Source organism: Abramis brama (genome assembly GCF_963993115.1).
Source record: "Abramis brama genome assembly, chromosome: 8".
Lineage (NCBI taxonomy): Eukaryota > Metazoa > Chordata > Actinopteri > Cypriniformes > Leuciscidae > Abramis > Abramis brama.
Genome location: NC_139970.1, coordinates 25175045 through 25195487, shown reverse-complemented (window position 1 = coordinate 25195487; position 20443 = coordinate 25175045). Strand labels below are relative to the sequence as shown.

Here is a 20443-nt window from a genome sequence, read left to right as displayed (position 1 = left end):
CCAGTCCTGTTCCACACTAAGTTTCAAGTAGATAGGTCCCTCAAAGTGGACCCTTAAAAAAAAACACAAAGCAAACACGATGGTAATCCAAACGACCATGCAATAAACTACAAATAATACTACAAATAAACTTTAATTATAATATTTATATCAGTAAGTCTCAAGCGAACTTTGAAGAATCCATTTGCATTATATGGACTCAGAGAAATAGCTTATTTTTCTAAATATCTCAATTTGTGTTCCACAGAAGAAAGAAAGTCATTCTTCTGGGATGGCATGAGGGTGAGTCAATGATGATAAACTTTTCATTTTTGGGTGAACTATCCTTTTAACATTTGTTTTCTTTCCACATGGCTATTAGTTTAGCTAAAGAGAAAATGAGCTCTGTCACAAATTATGAAATACATAATGCTGGTGATAACGGCCTGAAAACCACAAACACCATGGATCCACACCCAAGCGTCTATACTCGACACAACCTTCATGGATAGTGACTGAAAAATGTTGAAGGCTGAAGCAGCATTACTAATGATTACATCAGGGCATGAGTCACTGCACTGCTTTACTCAGGTGTCAGTGGCGCCCAATGCGGAGCCATCTGTCCTGTCCTCCTGGACTCCCAGCACCCTGTCCCTCTGCTCCAGTGCCATGCCACACTGCACCAAACACCACAGTATCGTGATTTCACTTTCAGACACAAACGGCCCCGTACAATACTGCCTGCGTCCTCGGAACTGTGCATCAAACTGAAATGTAATTAACTGGAACCATCAAAGCTCACATTATTGGGTCATTCTTCATTCTTTCATGAACAGTCAGTTATCATATGACAGACTTTACTTTCATATCAGAAATAGTTTAAAGAAGAAGAGCAATGTTTGGATGTTTACAGTTTTTAGAAATATTAAAGGGATTTTTCAATAAAAAAATTAACAATCTGTTATCATTTAATCACCCTCATATTATTTCAAACCTGAATGACTTTCTTTCATCTGCAGAACACACATTTATGAGACATTTCTCAAAATATATTTGAAATGTTCCATAGAAGAAAGTCATGCAGGTTTATAACAACATTAGGGTGAGTAAATTATGATAAATGTTCATTACTTCTTCAACCTACAACTGTCTTACTTATAGTTGTCTCAGTATTTCAAAATCCAAATTTGACACACTACAGTTTAAAAGAAAAAGTCTAACTCACGAGTCTGTTTTTTATATTTTATTGATGTCTTGTGAGAACTAACTTCAGTGCCAAGCCACACAAGGACCCACATGGCACAGTCAGTCCACCCCCATCACAAGACTCAGGGTTCACAGTATAGGCCATTGTCCATTCATAGTCAGCACTCCTTCATGTTACCAGCCTCTTCTAACCACCACACTGTATCATCAGATGGTCTGACACTAGGCCTGTGCAATTAATCGTAATTGATTTTTTCGATTTTGGCTTCCAATGATTATGAAAACAAGATAATCGGCGTAAAACGATTATTGTGTCGCTGCCGCACTCCTTCCCTTCACAGCGGTGCGCTTTCGTTCCTCCCTAAAATCCCAAACTTGACATCCAGATCAGCCAAATCAAAGTGTTGTAAAATGCAGTCTAATGTTGCTAAACTTTGGGACGTGTTTGGTATTAAACAGTGTTATTAAAAGCATATTAAGCCGCAAAAGAGATACTGTTTCCAAGGCGTCCTCCTGTGTGTGCGAGCTCCGAGACGGGGCGGAACACGCATAAGGAAAGAATACTGTGGGCTTCAGATATGCGCCTAAATGGTAAAATAGCTACACACAAATATGTCGAACTGCCGTAAGTATCCTCGTAAACACAGTCGGTTGCGTCTTAAGTGAATGTAAACACTGAGAAAGAGCGTGTAACAGTATATTAGATCTGTGTATTAGCTCTTAAAATGACAGCAGCCTAAAAAATCTGCAACAGTCATTACTGTTAATCAAACAACAAAAGACAAAGATAAAATCACTCACTGCCCTTGAATGATTAAACTGCTTTTAGTTTTAATAAGGATTGGTCTATATTTTATGTATACAGCAGTGTTATTTTACATTTGATTACTTTATTCAATTTATGTAGTGTATTACTTATCCGAATACAACTGTTAGTACCTTCCTGAAAAACCTAAAGCACTAATTATTTAATGTGTATTTTTGTTCTGTTGTATTTTTTTCCAGTTTTGTTTGTAATTTAGTTTCTTTTTTCTTATTGTATTGCTGACTGTTTACTTGTCTTATGTAACTGTTTTCAGGAATTTTACTTACATTAATTAACATAGTATTAGTTTTTGCTGAAGTATTGATATTTGTGAAATTTCACTGACATTTAAAATGATTCACATCATGAAATAATACTTTTATCATATCACCCACCATAATTGAGCAGCCCAATCTGACACAAACCTGACCAAAATTAACTACTGCCTCTTTACGGTGCGTCTGTCTTTTAATTAATTAATTAATTAATTAATTAATTAATTAATTTTAATTGTATATTATTTAACACCAATCATTGAAAATTTTCTATACATCAAAGAATCCTGAAAAAGGGTTACACTGACAATTATGTTTTTCCCCATCACAGAAATACATTATATTTTAAAATATATCAAATTAGAAAATAATTTCATATTTTTTTTCAATATACAGTTTGTACTGTATTTTATATTTAAAAAATGCAGCACTGTGCAGCACTATATATACAGTACTGTGCAAAAGTCTTAAAGTAAAAAAAATGGTTTTAAGTCAGTTATTTATATCGTTTGCTGTAGAATGTCAGTAGGAAATATCAGTTTACATTTCCAAACATTCCTTTTGCCATTAGTTGTAATAATCCAGTGATATTTTTATATGCACAAGGAGTCTGACAACAGCCGGTCTGCTCCACACGGAGATCTGATTTCACCATCATCGAGTCTGTCTGTGATTACATGAAGAAACAGAAAAAAGTGAGACAGAGTAAATCCAGAACAATGGTGGCAACATTTCCAAGACGCTAGAACAAACCTTCCTGTAAAGCTACCTGGACAAAAGCTGTCTTAAACACCAAATATTGATTTGATTTAGTTAATAGAAGTTAACTGATAAATACAATCTATTTATGACATTAGTTTTGAAAGCATCCTCACTTCACAGCATTTTTACACAAGTGTCTAAAACTTTTCACAGTACCGTAGGTTTGCAGGTCGGTTTCTTCAAGCGTCTTGGAGATGTTCTTCTACATTTAGTCTGTTTTTTCTGTTTTCTAGAAATGTAAGCTGATATTTCCTACTGACACAAGCAAAAATAACTGTGAAAATACTAACGTGCCTAATACTTTTGCACAGTACTGTATATATATTTTAAGTTCCATGAAGTACTGGTTTGTTAAGTATTATGTAATATGTCATTAATGATTTTTTATTTCTCATAGAACTACAGTGCTACATTTATCATTTGCCCACTTCAACAATTTCTCAAGGCTTCTACAACAATAACTCCTATGTGGTTTGTGTCGTTGGCTGTCTGTACGGGAGACAGTGGGACACTAAGCTGAGTTACATAACAGCCCTGAAGTGGCGCATTCCTTTGACTTGTTTTCATGCCACCTTGCGTAAAGCTAGCATGTACCTCCTGCCACTCTTCACACCCATTTCAAGCAGGTCAGGTGGCCCGTTTCAGGTCGCGTCACTATTTCTGGCCATTCTAAATGTGGCCTGACTACTTGGCACATTTCAGCGAGATAAAACAGCAATCATCCAACACACCTGGGATTCGGCTGATTATAATAGAATATTGGACATTTTTCAGAAATGAAAGCAGACTTACTATTTATAGCGACAGGTTCTAAAAACAGGCCAGAAATAAATCATTAGCTAAACAAGGGGAGGAAGACAGGCTCACGGAGACACACCTGGTCCCAGTGTGGCCAGACTGTGCTAGCGAAAGAAAAGAAATTCATATAAAACCTCCTTGGCATTCATTCCTGCATCGAATTTTGTTTTCATCTCAGTTAGTTATTCCTCTCACTGTATAATTGTGGAAGGTTCTGAATATAAGTCAGTAACCTCTTACTGTAACAAAAAGTGACCATCTATCCACCTGGCAAAAAAATAATAATAATAAAAAACTCACTTATTCATTTGTTATATAATCTGGTTTATAAAAAGAAGTAGAAAAAGATTGCATAAGTAGTTTGACATTTAACTGCTCTGTTAATAAATGCTTGATGATAGCAACAACATGGGATATAACATTTGAACAGAAGAGGGTTGCTAAGCAACTGTGTGTGAGAAGGAGAATTCTGTCCAATGATACACGAGTCAGGCATGAAACTGATTCAGACGCAGTAAATCACATCAGCAAAGTTTGAGCATGTTGTCGTTCCTCTGACAACGATAATTAATTCTAATGCTACATGAGAAAACAACGTTTAATTAATCACAAATTACTTTTAGCCTCAGGCTTTGGTAAAAATACACACTCATAATAGGGAGTAAGAGATTTTGACTGATGAATGAGTGTGGTTAGAAAGACAGGAGGAGTTTTCTGTAAAACATCTGATATAACAGCACTTTCAGGAGTTTTGATACTATAATGTTGAGTCTCTTTGAGCTGCAAGCATTTGTGAAAAAACTGTAGTAAATTCTCACCACTCCGATGGAAAAGTAGTTGTTCACTATGCTGTAGGGTACAGGATCTCCCTTCTCCTCCTTATCATCAGGGACAATGTCGATGTTCCAGCGGTCAAGCATCAACTCGGTGCTGTGCTCAATATCCCTGAGGAACTTAACCAGACTGCCTCCTTCATAGCCTGTCAATCACAACACAGACACTGCGTGAACCTACATAACACAAAGGGTTAATTATAAAGACTTGAATTAGCCACACTAGAGCTGGACGATTAATCGTTAAAAGATCGTGATCTCAATTATAGCTAAATGACAATGATTCTCCTATGTCTATTAAACCTTTGACGAAATCACACCGGAACATTGGAATCTGTGTTCGCACTGCCGCTGATCCAGAGAGAGAGCAGTTGTCATGTACAGGTATTAAACCACTTTGCAAACAGTCTTTTCAACCACACAGTATCATTATTTCCATGTTACAAATATTCATATTATCACAGAAGAACTGGGATAAAAGTTTATAGTTCGGTTATGAACACTGACGTCTACGGAAGTGATCAAAATAGACCAAATCACCTTTTAAAAGTAACGCCAAATCGTTTTATATCGTTACGCCAGCAGTGGCGACAAGTGATTGTTACAGAAAATGTTTTTGTCATTGAATCATTCATTCAAGAGATTTGTTTAAAAACACGATTCATCCAGTTATGAAGTCTTTTTGAGTGAGTCATTGAATCATTCATCCAACCCCGATTTAAAAAAAATCATTCAAATTAATTAAACATTTTTAAATTGACTAAAAATTGACGTAAATTACGTAATTTTGTTTACTTGTCTATTCAGAATCGTAGGAGAATCATGACATGAAGAAATGTACAAAAGCTCCTTTTTCTCTATGAACAAGAGTGTGCAAGAGTCCATGCATAAAAAACAAGAATAAAACAAGCACGATTCAACTTTTGTTCTACTCATGACAATGAAAGACTTGCATTATCGCAATTCCAAGGTTAACATAGCTTAATTAAAAAACTCAACACAGCAAGATCAGATGATTAAACTTGCCAAAGTAACACAATGTTGTGGAAGTATAAAGCTACAGTGAGGAAAATAAGTATTTGAACACCCTGCTATTTTGCAAGTTCTCCTACTTGGAAATCATGGAGGGGTCTGAAATTGTCATCATAGGTGCATGTCCACTGTGAGAGACATAATCTAAAAAAAAAAATCCAGAAATCACAATATATGATTTTTTAACTATTTATTTGTATGATACAGCTGCAAATAAGTATTTGAACACCTGTCTATCAGCTAGAATTCTGACCCTCAAAGACATGTTAGTCTGCATTTAAAATGTCCACCTCCACTCCATTTATTATCCTAAATTAGATGCACCTGTTTGAGGTCGTTAGCTGCATAAAGACACCTGTCCACCCCATACAATCAGTAAGAATCCAACTACTAACATGGCCAAGACCAAAGAGCTGTCCAAAGACACTAGAGACAAAATTGTACACCTCCACAAGGCTGGAAAGGGCTACGGGGAAATTGCCAAGCAGCTTGGTGAAAAAAGGTCCACTGTTGGAGCAATCATTAGAAAATGGAAGACGCTAAACATGACTGTCAATCTCCCTCGGACTGGGGCTCCATGCAAGATCTCACCTCGTGGGGTCTCAATGATCCTAAGAAAGGTGAGAAATCAGCCCAGAACTACACGGGAGGAGCTGGTCAATGACCTGAAAAGAGCTGGGACCACCGTTTCCAAGGTTACTGTTGGTAATACACTAAGACGTCATGGTTTGAAATCATGCATGGCACGGAAGGTTCCCCTGCTTAAACCAGCACATGTCAAGGCCTGTCTTAAGTTTGCCAATGACCATTTGGATGATCCAGAGGAGTCATGGGAGAAAGTCATGTGGTCAGATGAGACCAAAATAGAACTTTTTGGTCATAATTCCACTAAACGTGTTTGGAGGAAGAAGAATGATGAGTACCATCCCAAGAACACCATCCCTACTGTGAAGCATGGGGGTGGTAGCATCATGCTTTGGGGGTGTTTTTTTGCACATGGGACAGGGTGACTGCACTGTATTAAGGAGAGGATGACCGGGGCCATGTATTGCGAGATTTTGGGAACAACCTCCTTCCCTCAGTTAGAGCATTGAAGATGGGTCGAGGCTGGGTCTTCCAACATGACAATGACCCGAAGCACACAGCCAGGATAACCAAGGAGTGGCTCTGTAAGAAGCATATCAAGGTTCTGGCGTGGCCTAGCCAGTCTCCAGACCTAAACCCAATAGAGAATCTTTGGAGGGAGCTCAAACTCTGTGTTTCTCAGCGACAGCCCAGAAACCTGACTGATCTAGAGAAGATCTGTGTGGAGGAGTGGGCCAAAATCCCTCCTGCAGTGTGTGCAAACCTGGTGAAAAACTACAGGAAACGTTTGACCTCTGTAATTGCAAACAAAGGCTACTGTACCAAATATTAACATTGATTTTCTCAGGTGTTCAAATACTTATTTGCAGCTGTATCATACAAATAAATAGTTAAAAAATCATACATTGTGATTTCTGAATTTTTTTTTTTTAGATTATGTCTCTCACAGTGGACATGCACCTACGATGACAATTTCAGACCCCTCCATGATTTCTAAGTGGGAGAACTTGCAAAATAGCAGGGTGTTCAAATACTTATTTTCCTCACTGTATCTCTATCTCTCTATCTCTGATAGACCAGAAGTCATTCTCCAAACAGTTAATGGGCCCATTTGACTTCCATTGTATTTATTTTCTTTTTTTCTCCATACTATGGAAGTCAATGGAGCACATCAAATGTTTGATTACCCATATTCTTCAAAACATCTTCTTTTGTGTTTAGCAGAAGAAAGAAATGTATACAGGTTTGGAAAAACTTAAGGGTTAGTAAATGATGACCGAATTTTCTTTTTGGGTGAACCATCCCTTTAAATTGAGTCCATTTCACAAACAAACTGATCGTATGACTTAAGAGGATTAGGAATATGAGTCATATAGACTACTTTTATTATACATTTATGGTGATTTAGGTCAATTTTGAAGGTCCATTCATTGTAATTGCATGCAAAAAGAGCAACTAATACATTCTAATTTTGTTGAAAAATTAGAACAACATGAGGATGAGTAAATAAATATATATATGTTTTTTTAAAGTATCTATTATATCATCAAGGGGTTGAACACCATGACCTGAGAAGATTTTTTCAGTGCTTGGCAACCCTTCTAACTGACATGAAGGGATCCTTTGAGAGGATACCTGAGGTGAATGAACTGCAATTACTTCCCAATTGTAATGGGAAGGATACAGAGGCTTCTTGTTACATCATAATCATAGAGGTGCCATCTCTTAATGAGGCCATCATGCTGTGAGTCATGTGGGGATATTGACTCCCAACTGGCAACCCAAGGAGCAAAATATAACATGTGTGAAGACACCAGGTGCTCTGCCTTTCTGGACCAGACATGCAGACACTTCCAGTCGTACGTTACACGAACATACGCTCACATGGCACCTCTTCACTGACTACAGGTGATACACCTTTCAAAGTCAATCAACTCACATGGAGAGAAAAAACAGCATACCAGCCAAATGAATTTAAGAATACACTTATGCAAAACCTTACCCGCTGGAACAAACCGCACACATGCACACACAGGAAACACTGATACGAGGCCAATTAATTCAGCAGCCTCTACAAGGCCATCCACACCTGTCTTACAAGCAGACGCAGGCTCACTGATGCATATCATTCCATCATAACCTACTGAATAAACCCAAATATCGAAACAAGAACACACATATGCAATCACACGGGAATGTATTAGTGCAGGCAAGTGATTGGAAAGTCTATATACTGTATACTCAAAGCACAGTTTATTTATCTCTTGTTAGAAATGACTAACTAAATTCATTTTTAAACAATTCTTAACAGTGTTGTAATCTTTAACTAAAATTAAAATGATAAATGTTTTTCGGTAACTGAAACTGAAATAAAATGAAACATAAATATTAATAGAGAAACTTAAAAACCTTAAACGAAAATTAGAAATGTTGCCTTGGCAAAAAAAATAAAAAAAAATAATAATAATTAAATAAACAAGTTTAAGTTGTAAAATTCTTAAAACTAAATCTGAAATAAAAATAAAGCTAAACAGAAATATTATAAAAAATTATAATAAAAATGACAAAATACATAAAACTAAAACTGAAATTAAAATGAAAACAGAAAAAAAGCTAATTCAAAATATTAATAAACAATATAATAGTACATACTTCTAAAATAGCACAGCTTCTTTAAGGGATAGTTTGTGCAAAAATAAAAATCCTGCTATTTATTATTATTATTCAACCTCATGTTCCAAACCTTCTTGTGGATTCTATGGAAAAAAATATGTATTGGATACTACAATGAAAACTACAATGAATGAGGAATGTTCAAAAGTTTTCAAGCTTCATAAAAAAAAAAAAAAAAAAAAAAAGCAGCATAAAAACAAGTCTGTATTCTTAGTCTATGCTTATATTCTATACGCTATATTCTTAATCTTCAGAAGCCATATGACAGCTTTATGGGATGAACAGAGCAATATGAGTCAGTATTCACTGATAATGTTGACATCCACCATCGGAGAGCTCATGAAGTAATGATGTCCGATTTGTAAACAAATGGTTCTTTCGGGTTGGATCTTTTTAGTGAATCAATTTATTAGGTTGACAAAACTGGCCTGAATGAGTTGTTTTTAAATCTCACTAACACACTGGTCTGTTAGTAGTACAGATTCAAAAGACTTGGATAATAGTACACAGGCTATTTTTGTGGACATTATTCAAAAGTTCTTCTTTTGTGCTGATAAATGATGACAGAATTTTGATCTTTGGTTGAACTATCCCTTTAAGTGTACACTCAACTGGCTTAACTAACTGGGCAAGTGCTTGTCGCGGTCATCTGTGTGATGAAGATCACAGAATGAAAAACCTGAAAGCACGTGTGGTCTCAACAAATCCTGCTTTCTCATTCATGTGACTGGAGCATTCAACAAACTATGATGAAGTTTGATTATTACAGTCTGACCTTCTGTTCAGGGTTGAGTGTGGAAATGTTTAAAAGTTTTTAAATCCTTTTGAAGGGTTTATACAGGATTGCATTTAGATTCAAAGAATTCAAAGCCTAATCTCAACTCGAGTGGTTCTGTGAAGGAAAGCCCTTTAAGTTTTATTTCAAAGGCCTTAAGTAATTCCCTCCAACTGCTGGTGGAGTCTCTAGTTTTTTCCTCACCTCCACCCCAGCGCAGGCAGCGAGCGAGGTCATTCCCAGTCCCCAGCGGCAGGATCGCAACAGGAGGATGCCGAGCAAAATTGGCCTTATCTGTTGAGAAACAAAGAGAGCTATTAAAGCTTCTGCATTTTTAACTAGTACATAAAATATGATTATATTTAATGGATTTGCACGTATGTACACTACCACTCAAAATTGATGTTTTTGTGTCTTATGCTCATCAAGGCTGCATTTATTTGAAAAAAAGGATTCTAAGGTGAATAGAAAGTTCAAAAGATCTGCATTTATTTCAAATAGAAATCTTTTGTAACATTATAAATGCCTTTACTGTCACTTTTGATCAATTTAATGCATCCTTGCTGAATTAAAGTATTAAAATAAGTAATACAACTCATTTTGACTAGTAGGCTAAATTACATAAATGGAACTATATATTATTATTGTCCAGGCTTTAAAAATTACACTCTTTTTTTAAACAATATGTAACATGTAGAGGTGTGAATCTTCACTGGCCTCACAATTCGATTCAATTATGATTCAGAGGGTAACAATTCGATTATAAAACGATTCCAGAGGCATCACGATGCATCTTTTCCTCAAATTCTTTCTTTAATAATAATTACTATATTATGCGGCACTAAAGAGAACTAAATTCGGGATTGCAGGCGGCTTTCTGTGCTCTCGCTTCGGGTGTGTGTCAGTCAGCGGGAGTAACGCATTGAAATCTTTTCATAACTGTTTAATATCAAGCACGCCCCGCATTTTATTTTCACACTCATGCATGTTCTGTTCATAAAAACCGAAACATCAGATGCAAGTGCTTTATTTATATATAATAAGAGTAGCCTGCTTTACAATAAAACAGCGCATTTATATGTATTATAGGCCTATTTTAAAAAATGTTATTCTTTTATTTTTATGCATCGATGCAGAATCGTTCACATCAGCATTGCAATGCATCGTAAAAACAATTACCGGTATATTCCACAGCTCTAGTAACAGGGCCTAGATAAAGACATGCACTAACATTGAAGTTAGGTATACAGCACTGGATAATGTCTTCTTCATTCATAAATGTGTATCATTCCCACGTAATATCCTTAATAATAATAATAATAATATCCTTAACAATAATTCACACATTAGATCTTGTTATGAGACACACAGAACAGTGTGTGCTATCCGCAGAAGAGAGTCAATGATGAACTGTATCTTTCTGTCCTCACGCTGATGGTCCCTGTGTGGCTCATTGCTTTGTGCAAAGGGACCGCAGGGACATTGTTTTTGGTGCTGGTCCGTATGGCGCGATGTACTGCCTAACCGCAGGGGCTCTCTGAGTAATCGTCAGCAGCAGACATTTTATAATACCAGTCAAACTCGTGTGGGTGAACAACAAGCAAGGACTGATCGCAGAGCGGCTCTCATTCAAAAGCTGCTCCTAAATCATCACTTTATGGCAGTTAGAAGGACGATCTCCCATGTGTGTCCCTGTCAGCCTCAATTTGCCAGCCTAAAGATTCTCTAAGGCGATGAAGAGCACATCGCTTCTGATCTGAGTTCAGGTTTCAGTACCATCAGCCAATTGCAATTTCAAGCCAAAGGTTTGGAGACCAAGCTGATTCTAAATCAGCACTTAGCGGCGATATCTACCACCGCCCACACAAGGTTCCTCTCCAGCACTCATCCATTAACATCAATACGGCTGTTAGGAGGGGGAAAGACAGGCCATTATATCTCCACTGTTATCCTGCATTCACTCACATGAAAGAGGTCACAGATGAGTCAATGCTCTTCCTAGAAACAATGATTTGTCTTTCTGATTATATCTTTCACATATCTGATTATATGTGCCTTAAATAAGAGCCAGTCTTGTGTCAAGTACCGCATGGAATGACGTCCTAATGTTCAAATGTTTGTAGCTGAATTGGTCGACATGCTTTATTGATATCCTAGGGGAAATGCACATGGGAACAATACAAGTCGACACCATTATGACTAAAAGTTTGCTAAGAAGTATTTCCTACTAAAACAAGGCGGTATTTGACTCTGGTCAAGTGTAAACATAGCAGACTGGTGGGGCTGGCCTCGGTCGGCAACATGCCTAGTGCATTATGGGTGTTGAACCTATTTGGCAAAAGGAAAGACAACAGCCTTTTATCTCTGCTTTCTCTAGTCAGGTAGCACCGATTTAATTTTTTTATTTTTTTTAAATTCACCTTTCTACTGTATAGGCAGCCAAGGTTTATTTAAAGCCGATTTTTCTTGCAAGAAAATACATATTCTGTACCTCAAATGAAAGCTTTTCTTTGGTCATATCATCAAACACTAATCTTGAAAGATAAAAATGATATTTAGTTAACCAGAAATCACTTTATTTTCTCTACAGAGCAGCTGAAATGCAGTCGGTGTAAAGTCCTACTGTTGCAATTTGTACTTCGAATACATGTACAGTGTTACTGCTAAATTAGTCAGATGGTCTATTAAGTCTATGTAACCATGTTAATTATTACAGCTCTGGAAAGCTGTACTCACCAATGCAGTCCAAAATCCACCCCACTGATCCATCGCCTCCACAGGCCAGCACTCGGAAATCAGGCACGTCTCGAAAAAAGTTGAGCCTGGGAGACATAAAAACAATGAGAATGATCATCATTCCCCAGTGGCTATTCACAGTTTACTGTTCAATGCAGTATGTTTGATCTGAAGGATGTTATAGAAGATTTATGTTTTTCCCATTCAGTGTCATGGGAGCAAATCTCAAAAAACAAAAACATCTCTTCCTTTTAATCTCAGCTAAAGCCTTTTTTTGACTGTGAAGCCAGTCTTACATTTGATCCTAAATTTGCTCACTCTTTATTTGTTTGTGAAGTGACCTTAAGCTGTGAGCAAAGCACTGAATGAATAAAGCTTCTCAATTTCTCACAAGAGACAAAAAATAAATGAAATTCAATTTATGTCACAGATCAGAAACAGAAGACAAACTGCAAAATCAAATATATTAAACATTACACAGTTTGGTCACACATTAGATTAGGGTCCAATTCTCACTATTAATTGACTATTAACTATGACTTTGCCTCAAAAAACTCCTAATTACTGCTTATTAATAGTTAGTAAGGTGGTTGTTTGGGTAAGATTAAGAGATGTAGAATATGGTCATGCAGAATAAGGCATTAATATGTGCTTTATACAGTAAGCACTAAAAAAAGCCAATTTCATGCTAATAAACAACTAGTTAATAGTGAGAATTGGACCCTAAACTAAAGTGTTGCCAACATTTTTAATGTATGTACTATTTTAATACATTTTTAAATACAATTTATTTCTGTAATGGAAAAGCTTAATTTTCATCAGTAAATTCCAGTCTTCAGTGTCACAAGATCCTTCAGAAATCATTATTCTCCTTTTCACAGACTATGACAATGTTTGCACAGTTATCAATATTGCAAATATAGTAAAGTTTTTCATATTTTCATTTTTTTTTTTTTTTTTTTTAAATGTAAAGCACATTTATAATGCTATACTTTGTGTTATATTACCTTGGCAGTAATGGGGGGAAAAAAGTAATTAACGCTGCTGCGAGGGTGTTTCTAATTCAACTGCAAATTTGACATCATTCTCTCTTCTGACTGCTATAATCAATCTATAGATATTTTTTCCCTCTTTTGGAAAGTCGTCAAAATGCTATCACTTATTTTATCTGTAAACACTTGACCTCTATCTCTTCACTGAACATTCAGAGGCAAGTTTAATAGAGCAGGACAGAGGCTGAAGAAGACACCACCCTCTGCTGGTCATAAGCATGTACTGCAGCACAAGGGTGAGTCCAGGACATATCCTGCAAACAGGCACATGTGGGATCTGCTATAGACCTGAGCGTAATACACCAGCAGAGCAGTCACACAACTGTCTGAAATATTAATACTGTGTAACCTCTTTTGATGGGCTCTGACAATGCAGCATGTTTTATGTATGCAGGACGAGAGCGAAACAGACGAGTAAATGTGCCACTACATTTACAATGACAATGCAGTCAATTGGATTCAAGAGGTTCTGTTTTTTTGTACCTTCTCAGGTTTGTTGCTGTAGTGCCATATAAATGCTCAAACTATGTCAACAACAATGTCCACAACATGGGTGTCCACTGAAGTTAAATGGGCGAGTAACACAAGTGGAACATGGCTGTGGTTCTGGACAGGCTTGATCTGGAATCATGTTTCAGCCTGACTAAATGAGCTCTGCTCCAGATAAATTTGTAATGTACCAGTGCCAGTCTGTTTAAAATGGCAATGTTGCTGTTGTAGAGATGGGGGTTGCATAAACAATTTCTTATACAATGACATGGCAAAAGACAAGACACATGAGCAAGCTGTGTTTTCTATATGCTATAAGAGCGGACTCTTCAGCGCAGACAGTTAGCAAAAGTTCACACTTGTCCTTTTTCATTTCTCCATCTTTTGATATCCACTCAGACCCCTGAGTGTCAATCATACGTTTGGATATTTCACAATGAAATGAGCAAGAGATTGAAAAGAAAGATCAGTGAAGAATATAGCCAATTCAAAGGCGTTTGTTCTGAAACATCTGAAACAAAATAATCAATCTAGAGTGTTATAGTGAAGCTGTACTGATGATACACATTATATTTCCATTTAATTTTGCAGACACATACGTATATCCAGAGCAACACACAATCAATTGATCATAAAGGATACAACATTAAATCGATAGTTCACTCAAAAATAAAAGATGTCATCATTTGCTCACACTCGTGCTGTGTATAACTTACTTTCTTCTGTGGAACACAAAAGAAGATATTTTGAAGAATGTTGGTAACCATACCATTTTGTTGGCCATGGAGTTCCATCGTACGGACACATTTTTCAAAATAACTTATTTTGTGTTCCACAGAAGAAAAAAAGTCATAGAGGTTTGGAATGACATGAAGGTGAGTAAATAATGACAGAGGTGAGTAAATATTTTTTGGAGTAAGAGATCTCTTTAGCAGCACCATAATACCAAATCTCACAAGTACATTAGAATATTAGAGAGGTAAAGTAGAAATGTAAGAGCAGTATAGAAAAATTTGTAGATTTATTTTAAAATAAAGGGCCTTAATCTAAATGAAATACCAATAAGGGATATGTTTACTACTATTCAAATGTAATATGTTTGGACTGCATTTTGGTTGCTAGTTCTCTCTTTTTTTGTATTAAAGAGGAGCTGTTCTTACGAACAATGGCAGTCATTAACAAGATTAAAAAAATATCACATCAAAAAAGGCTGCCAACCCTTGAACTATATGCTTATGAATTAGCTAAGTGCTTAAGAAAGAGAATTTAATATATGATCATATGGTTCTCCATGAGTGAAATCATCAATGTCATACAATCTTCAATCCCCATCTCTCTTTTTCTCTCTGAATGGTCTCATGATGAGTAGCGCTCCAGTCGTGACTACAGAACATTTCGTGGTGGGAGGGGGATCTAGGACGGAAGGTTAGCCTGCTTTCTCGTGGAACGACCATTGCTTTTGTTCTGTACTTTCTCTCTCTCTCTCTCTCTCTCTCTCTCTCTCTCTCTCTCCATTTTCCTGAAGGAGAATCACTGTTGCACAACCACAGGGTGCTGAACAGAATGTACTAGTGTGCTTTGAGTGGGTTTAAAGTATGTGTAACTGTGTAAGAGCACAATACAGTGGAAGTCCAAAAAAACCTAAATCTCTTCAATATCTAAATTGTTTCTTCTAGACAGCAAATGGATTAAACGGAAAATTTTTCTCTTGAGAAAAAGACTCCACAAGAGATCTGAATGTCTCAAATATGCTCAGATTTGCAATTGAAATTCAAGTACTAAAATCATTAAATCTGAAATAAAAATAAATTAAAACTATATAGAAATATACAAAAAGAAAACGAATAAAATATTAAAAATAAAAGCTATTTCAAAATAGCTTTGACTAAAATACTATATAAATACTAAAAATACTATGATCACACATAAACAATACTAAAATAATACTGCTCTGTATTCTTACAATGGTCTCATTAGCGTTTATTTTTCCTAGGAAATTTGAGGACAACCCAATATACTTAACCTCTGAGTACTAAAATGTTTCTTCGTAAGCAATCTCATCAGTTAGCTAAGATCATTATCTAAGAGTATGTGCCAAAATGTTGCACCACTATGCTACAATTAAAAAACTGATTTGGACGACCCTGAGCTGGTCCAAATCAGGTGGAGTGTATGGGCTGAGAGGATTTAGTACAATATATTGTTGCTTAAAGAGGAAGCCTTGATGTGACTGACAGGCTCAGAAGTGCATTTATCACTTAAATGAATATATTTACACAGCAGGGGATGCCTGAGTCAAAGTAAATGTCTTGTAGGTCTCTCAAAGTCAGCTTCGCTTTGTGAGTGGTTCCTCTCTCAGACTAGTTGATTGCAGGTTAGTAGAAGCAAAAGGATAAGAGCGAGAGGGAGCCATGCCAGAACAAAACAACAGTGAGAATGTCAAACAGTTTTTGAGCAATTCCGTAATGACTAAAGAAATGTTTTTATTCGCACACGTCTCCATTGAAATTTGATGGTGGCTTTTAGTTGTCTTACCCTGCCATGGGTCCTCCTCGTTCCAGACTGTACACCTGTCTGGGGTTAAGCAGATACTGGAATTTCCGCAGCACCCTGATAAAGACAAACGAGGACACAAAAGCATTAAAAGACACATAGAGGAGTGACATTTTTAAACATATAATCACTGTGAACTTTCCATTATGATAAAAGGCTTAATGGGGGTAATTCAAAAAATTTCTGTCATAATTTACCAACCATTCCAATGTCTTTCCAAACTCAAATGACTTTCTTTCTTTCATCAAACACTAAAGTTGAATTTTTGAAGAATATCCTGGCCACTCTGTACAAAATCATTGAGTAAGGACTGGTGGTGACAAGCTCCAACAGCACAAAAAATACTATAAAATATCATAAAAGTTATTATGTATAGAAAATCTTGACATCCATCCTAGCTCTCTTTGGCACCTTCATGGGAGCTCATGAGAGAATGACAATGTTCGACTCTAAAAAAAATTTTTATCTTTTTTTTTAAAGAATCATTGATGTGATTCACACAAAAGGTCTGAATAATCTAAATAATCATGAATTATTATTTTGGAATAAATGTACTATAAAACACTAACCTGACATTTATACTTTGTTTTAATAAATAGAACATTAATTATTACATGGACCCTAATAATAATCCGATTGTAATCGGACATAAACGACCTTTGTGTCAAATTCTCCTTCCACTCATCGTCTGTGAATGGAGCAGGACAACGTCCTACCAGACCTATATTCAGACTCTCATCCACAGACGCTTTGTTTTGGGCGCAGGAATGGGCATAATTATACTCGTTTGCTTGTGTACTTAAGTTCCCTTGTTTCTGTTCATTGCTGTTGGGTCTCGTCTATTGTATGGTTTGCTGTTCTCCAGGAATTACCTGTGGATTTATTGGAACAACATGAGGGTGAGTAAATGATGACAGAATGTTCTATTTTGGTTGAACTATTCCTTTAAAAGACCCAGATAGACACATATGGAGGAATGATATTCTTAAAACGTTCCATTCCATTATGACAAAAATCAACACAATCCTGGGAATCATTGGAGTCAAGAAAGAGAGAAGCACATAAACACAGATTGCACACTGTTGCAGCAGTGCTCCTCAATAACCTTGAAGTAATAAAATGATTATTGAGGACTCTGCAATGTCCTTCACTTCTAACTGTGTTAGCTACTCTTTCCTTTTAGTATGCAAAGACACAGAGGAAGAGAGAGAGAGAGAGAGAGAGAGAGAGAGAGAGAGAGAGAGAGAGAGAGAGAGCGAGAGAGAGAGAAAAATAAGACGAGCTGCGTCACAAGCTATGCTTTTATGTGGGGTGATAATTTGAGCACTTATCAACACTGAAGACTTCATTTGTTCCCTATGCAAAGAACAAAAGAGTGCAGACAAATGTCAAACCCAACCAATGAGCTTTCAATACGCAGCTCGGGGTGAAAATGGTGGAAAAATACACTCAGTACAGTATGATTCAACGGTGACCACTCTGTTCCTTTGTTAGCATCAAAGAACCACCAAAATGGTCTTTCTTTTTTGGGGCCAGGGCAGTTATCACGTCTTTGTTTGAGCACATGTCTAATAATGGAGGATAATCGGCCAATTAATGGTATTTAAAACTGTGTTGCTATGGTGATGCCAGCACAAAATCCCAAAACTGGTCTCCCAGAGGACGTTGAGTGGGTGGTGAGAGCTGAAACAACACCCACATTCTTCCTCCTTAAACAGCATTACTGTCTCCTGCAAGCTTTGATGGTATTTAGGACACTGCCAGCAAGCAAGAAAAAGAGTGGGACTTTTGTTAAACATGTCTATGCAGATTCGACTGACTTTAAATGGTTAGGCAAACCATTCTCCAACCTTGTACTGCTGTACAGAATATGAAAAATGATGATGCAACAGTTTGAGTTTCAAAGATGTTTACCTCTCACCCTGCCGACCACCACTCTTAGGATTAACCAGCACAAGAAGGGGGTGTGTTCCAGGCAGAGGGGTGATCTTAAAGGCAGAAAGGAGGAAAGAAGGTCACAAACACACACACACACACACACACGTACAGCACAGATTTGAAGTCTCACAGTGTGTCTGATGCCGGCTCACCTGCAGTGCCTGGCCGTCCCCGGTGAACTTGAAACACTGGGCAGTGTCCTCAGGGCTGGTACTGGGGGATGATTCTCCTTCACCTCTTTTGACAGCACACTGACGGTCCTACAGATACAGAGACATTACAGTCAACGTCAACGAAGAGAGATGGAGAGAAAGGCAAATGTAATTTAAGAATCTGTCTCCCTTTATTTTATTTCTCTTTAATTTTAGAAAGAACTGATGTTTTAACATTTCTACAAGGTCGTTAGACCAGACATGTTCACAAGTCTCTAATGTTCACAAGATCTTTCTATGTGCTGCAGGGCTTTTTCTATATGTTTTACATATAAAATATATTACATACATTACCCCTTTTTTTCTTCTTTAAAAAAAGAAGAAGAAATTCATACTTTATTCATCAAGGATGCATTCAATTAATCAAAAGTAGCAGTAAAGACATGTATAATGTTATGAAAGGTTTCTATTTCAATTAAATGCAGTTTTTACTTTTCATTTCATCTAAGAATCCTGACTTAAACTTAAACACCAAATCATCATTATTAGAATGATTTCTGAAGGATCATGTGACACTGAAGACTGGAGTAATGATACTGAAAATTCAGCTTGGCATCACAGGAATAAATTACATTTTAAAATATATTAAAATACAAAAAGCGGTTATTTTAAATTGTAATAATATTCCATAATATTACTGTTTTTACTGTATTTTTGATCAAATAAATACAGCCGTGGTGAGCATAATAGACTTCTTTCAAAAACATTAAAACAATCTTACTGACCCCACACGTTTGAATGGTAGTGTACATAAAAAAAATAAAACAATATTTCCTTGATTATTGCTGACGAGACATTATATGATATAACTAACGAATCATTTTATCTTGATTACCATTTACTTAAAATAAAATAAATAAATAGTTTATTCATTAAGTTGAGAAAGCTGGGATAGCACACAACAAAAAACACATCCTTTATGCAAATTTTTCTAACTGTAAATTCTCAGTCAGTAGGATAATTTGTCTTCGTTGTGCACAAGAGATGTCCTTTTGATAAAAAAATATTTTTCTTTCATTGTAGATGTAATTACTAGATAAAGTAAAATGAGTGTAAGTCGTAATTCAATTCTTTTGTGATATAAGTGTGACATACCATCTCTGTGTTAGATCAAAACATTGCTTTTTGTAAAAATATTTGCAAACTACAGCCGCATGCAGGAACTGTATTTGTATTCTCTATACTATAGACTACTCGTTGTTTCCAGTGGGAAAGAGGCCCATGAGGATTTTGTCGAGGACTCCGACCTACCCCCCAAAATAATTGTCCCATGCTTCTTGAATTTTAACATATCATAAATGTGCAGTGGAAAAAAACATAACTCACCAGAACAACAGGGCAGATGTACGAGGGCAGGAGTGTGTGATCTTTTAACGGTCCACCATCACACTCAGGCTTCACATTGGACGCACACTTGTTATGGAGCTGGAAAACAATACAAAATACAAATAGATGAGGAGTGGTGGAGAAAGACACATCAACAGACTGGAATGGTCTGGGTCTTTTGTTCCCACTAATTGAAACAAGTAAGAAGACATTAAATGTTAGGCGCAAAGGGGACAGCAGGATATGTACTTGATATTAAATTAGTTACAGTTTTAGAGTTGAAACTGACAGGAAAGCTACTCGATAGAGATGGTGCAGGAGTATATAATGTGATAATAAAAATCATTATGGAGAGAAAAAGCCTTTAGATGAGTGTTAAGTGCTGACACTTATCTTTATTACAAAGGCTATTTT

At 36.5% G+C, this 20443-nt stretch overlaps 1 protein-coding gene across 2 annotated transcripts in view; it reads right to left on the bottom strand.

Moving 5' to 3' along the window:
- Positions 1–20443, bottom strand: part of dgkg (diacylglycerol kinase, gamma) — a 107628-nt gene that overhangs the window by 42787 nt on the left and 44398 nt on the right. For both annotated transcript variants that reach the window (XM_084122276.1, XM_084122277.1), the window contains exons 13-19: positions 20030–20128; positions 18644–18751; positions 18468–18541; positions 16536–16610; positions 12460–12545; positions 9928–10017; positions 4644–4804 (exon numbers count right to left, since the gene is read on the bottom strand). In XM_084122276.1, the coding sequence (XP_083978402.1) occupies positions 4644–4804; positions 9928–10017; positions 12460–12545; positions 16536–16610; positions 18468–18541; positions 18644–18751; positions 20030–20128 (693 nt within the window). The remainder of the gene's footprint in view (positions 1–4643; positions 4805–9927; positions 10018–12459; positions 12546–16535; positions 16611–18467; positions 18542–18643; positions 18752–20029; positions 20129–20443) is intronic.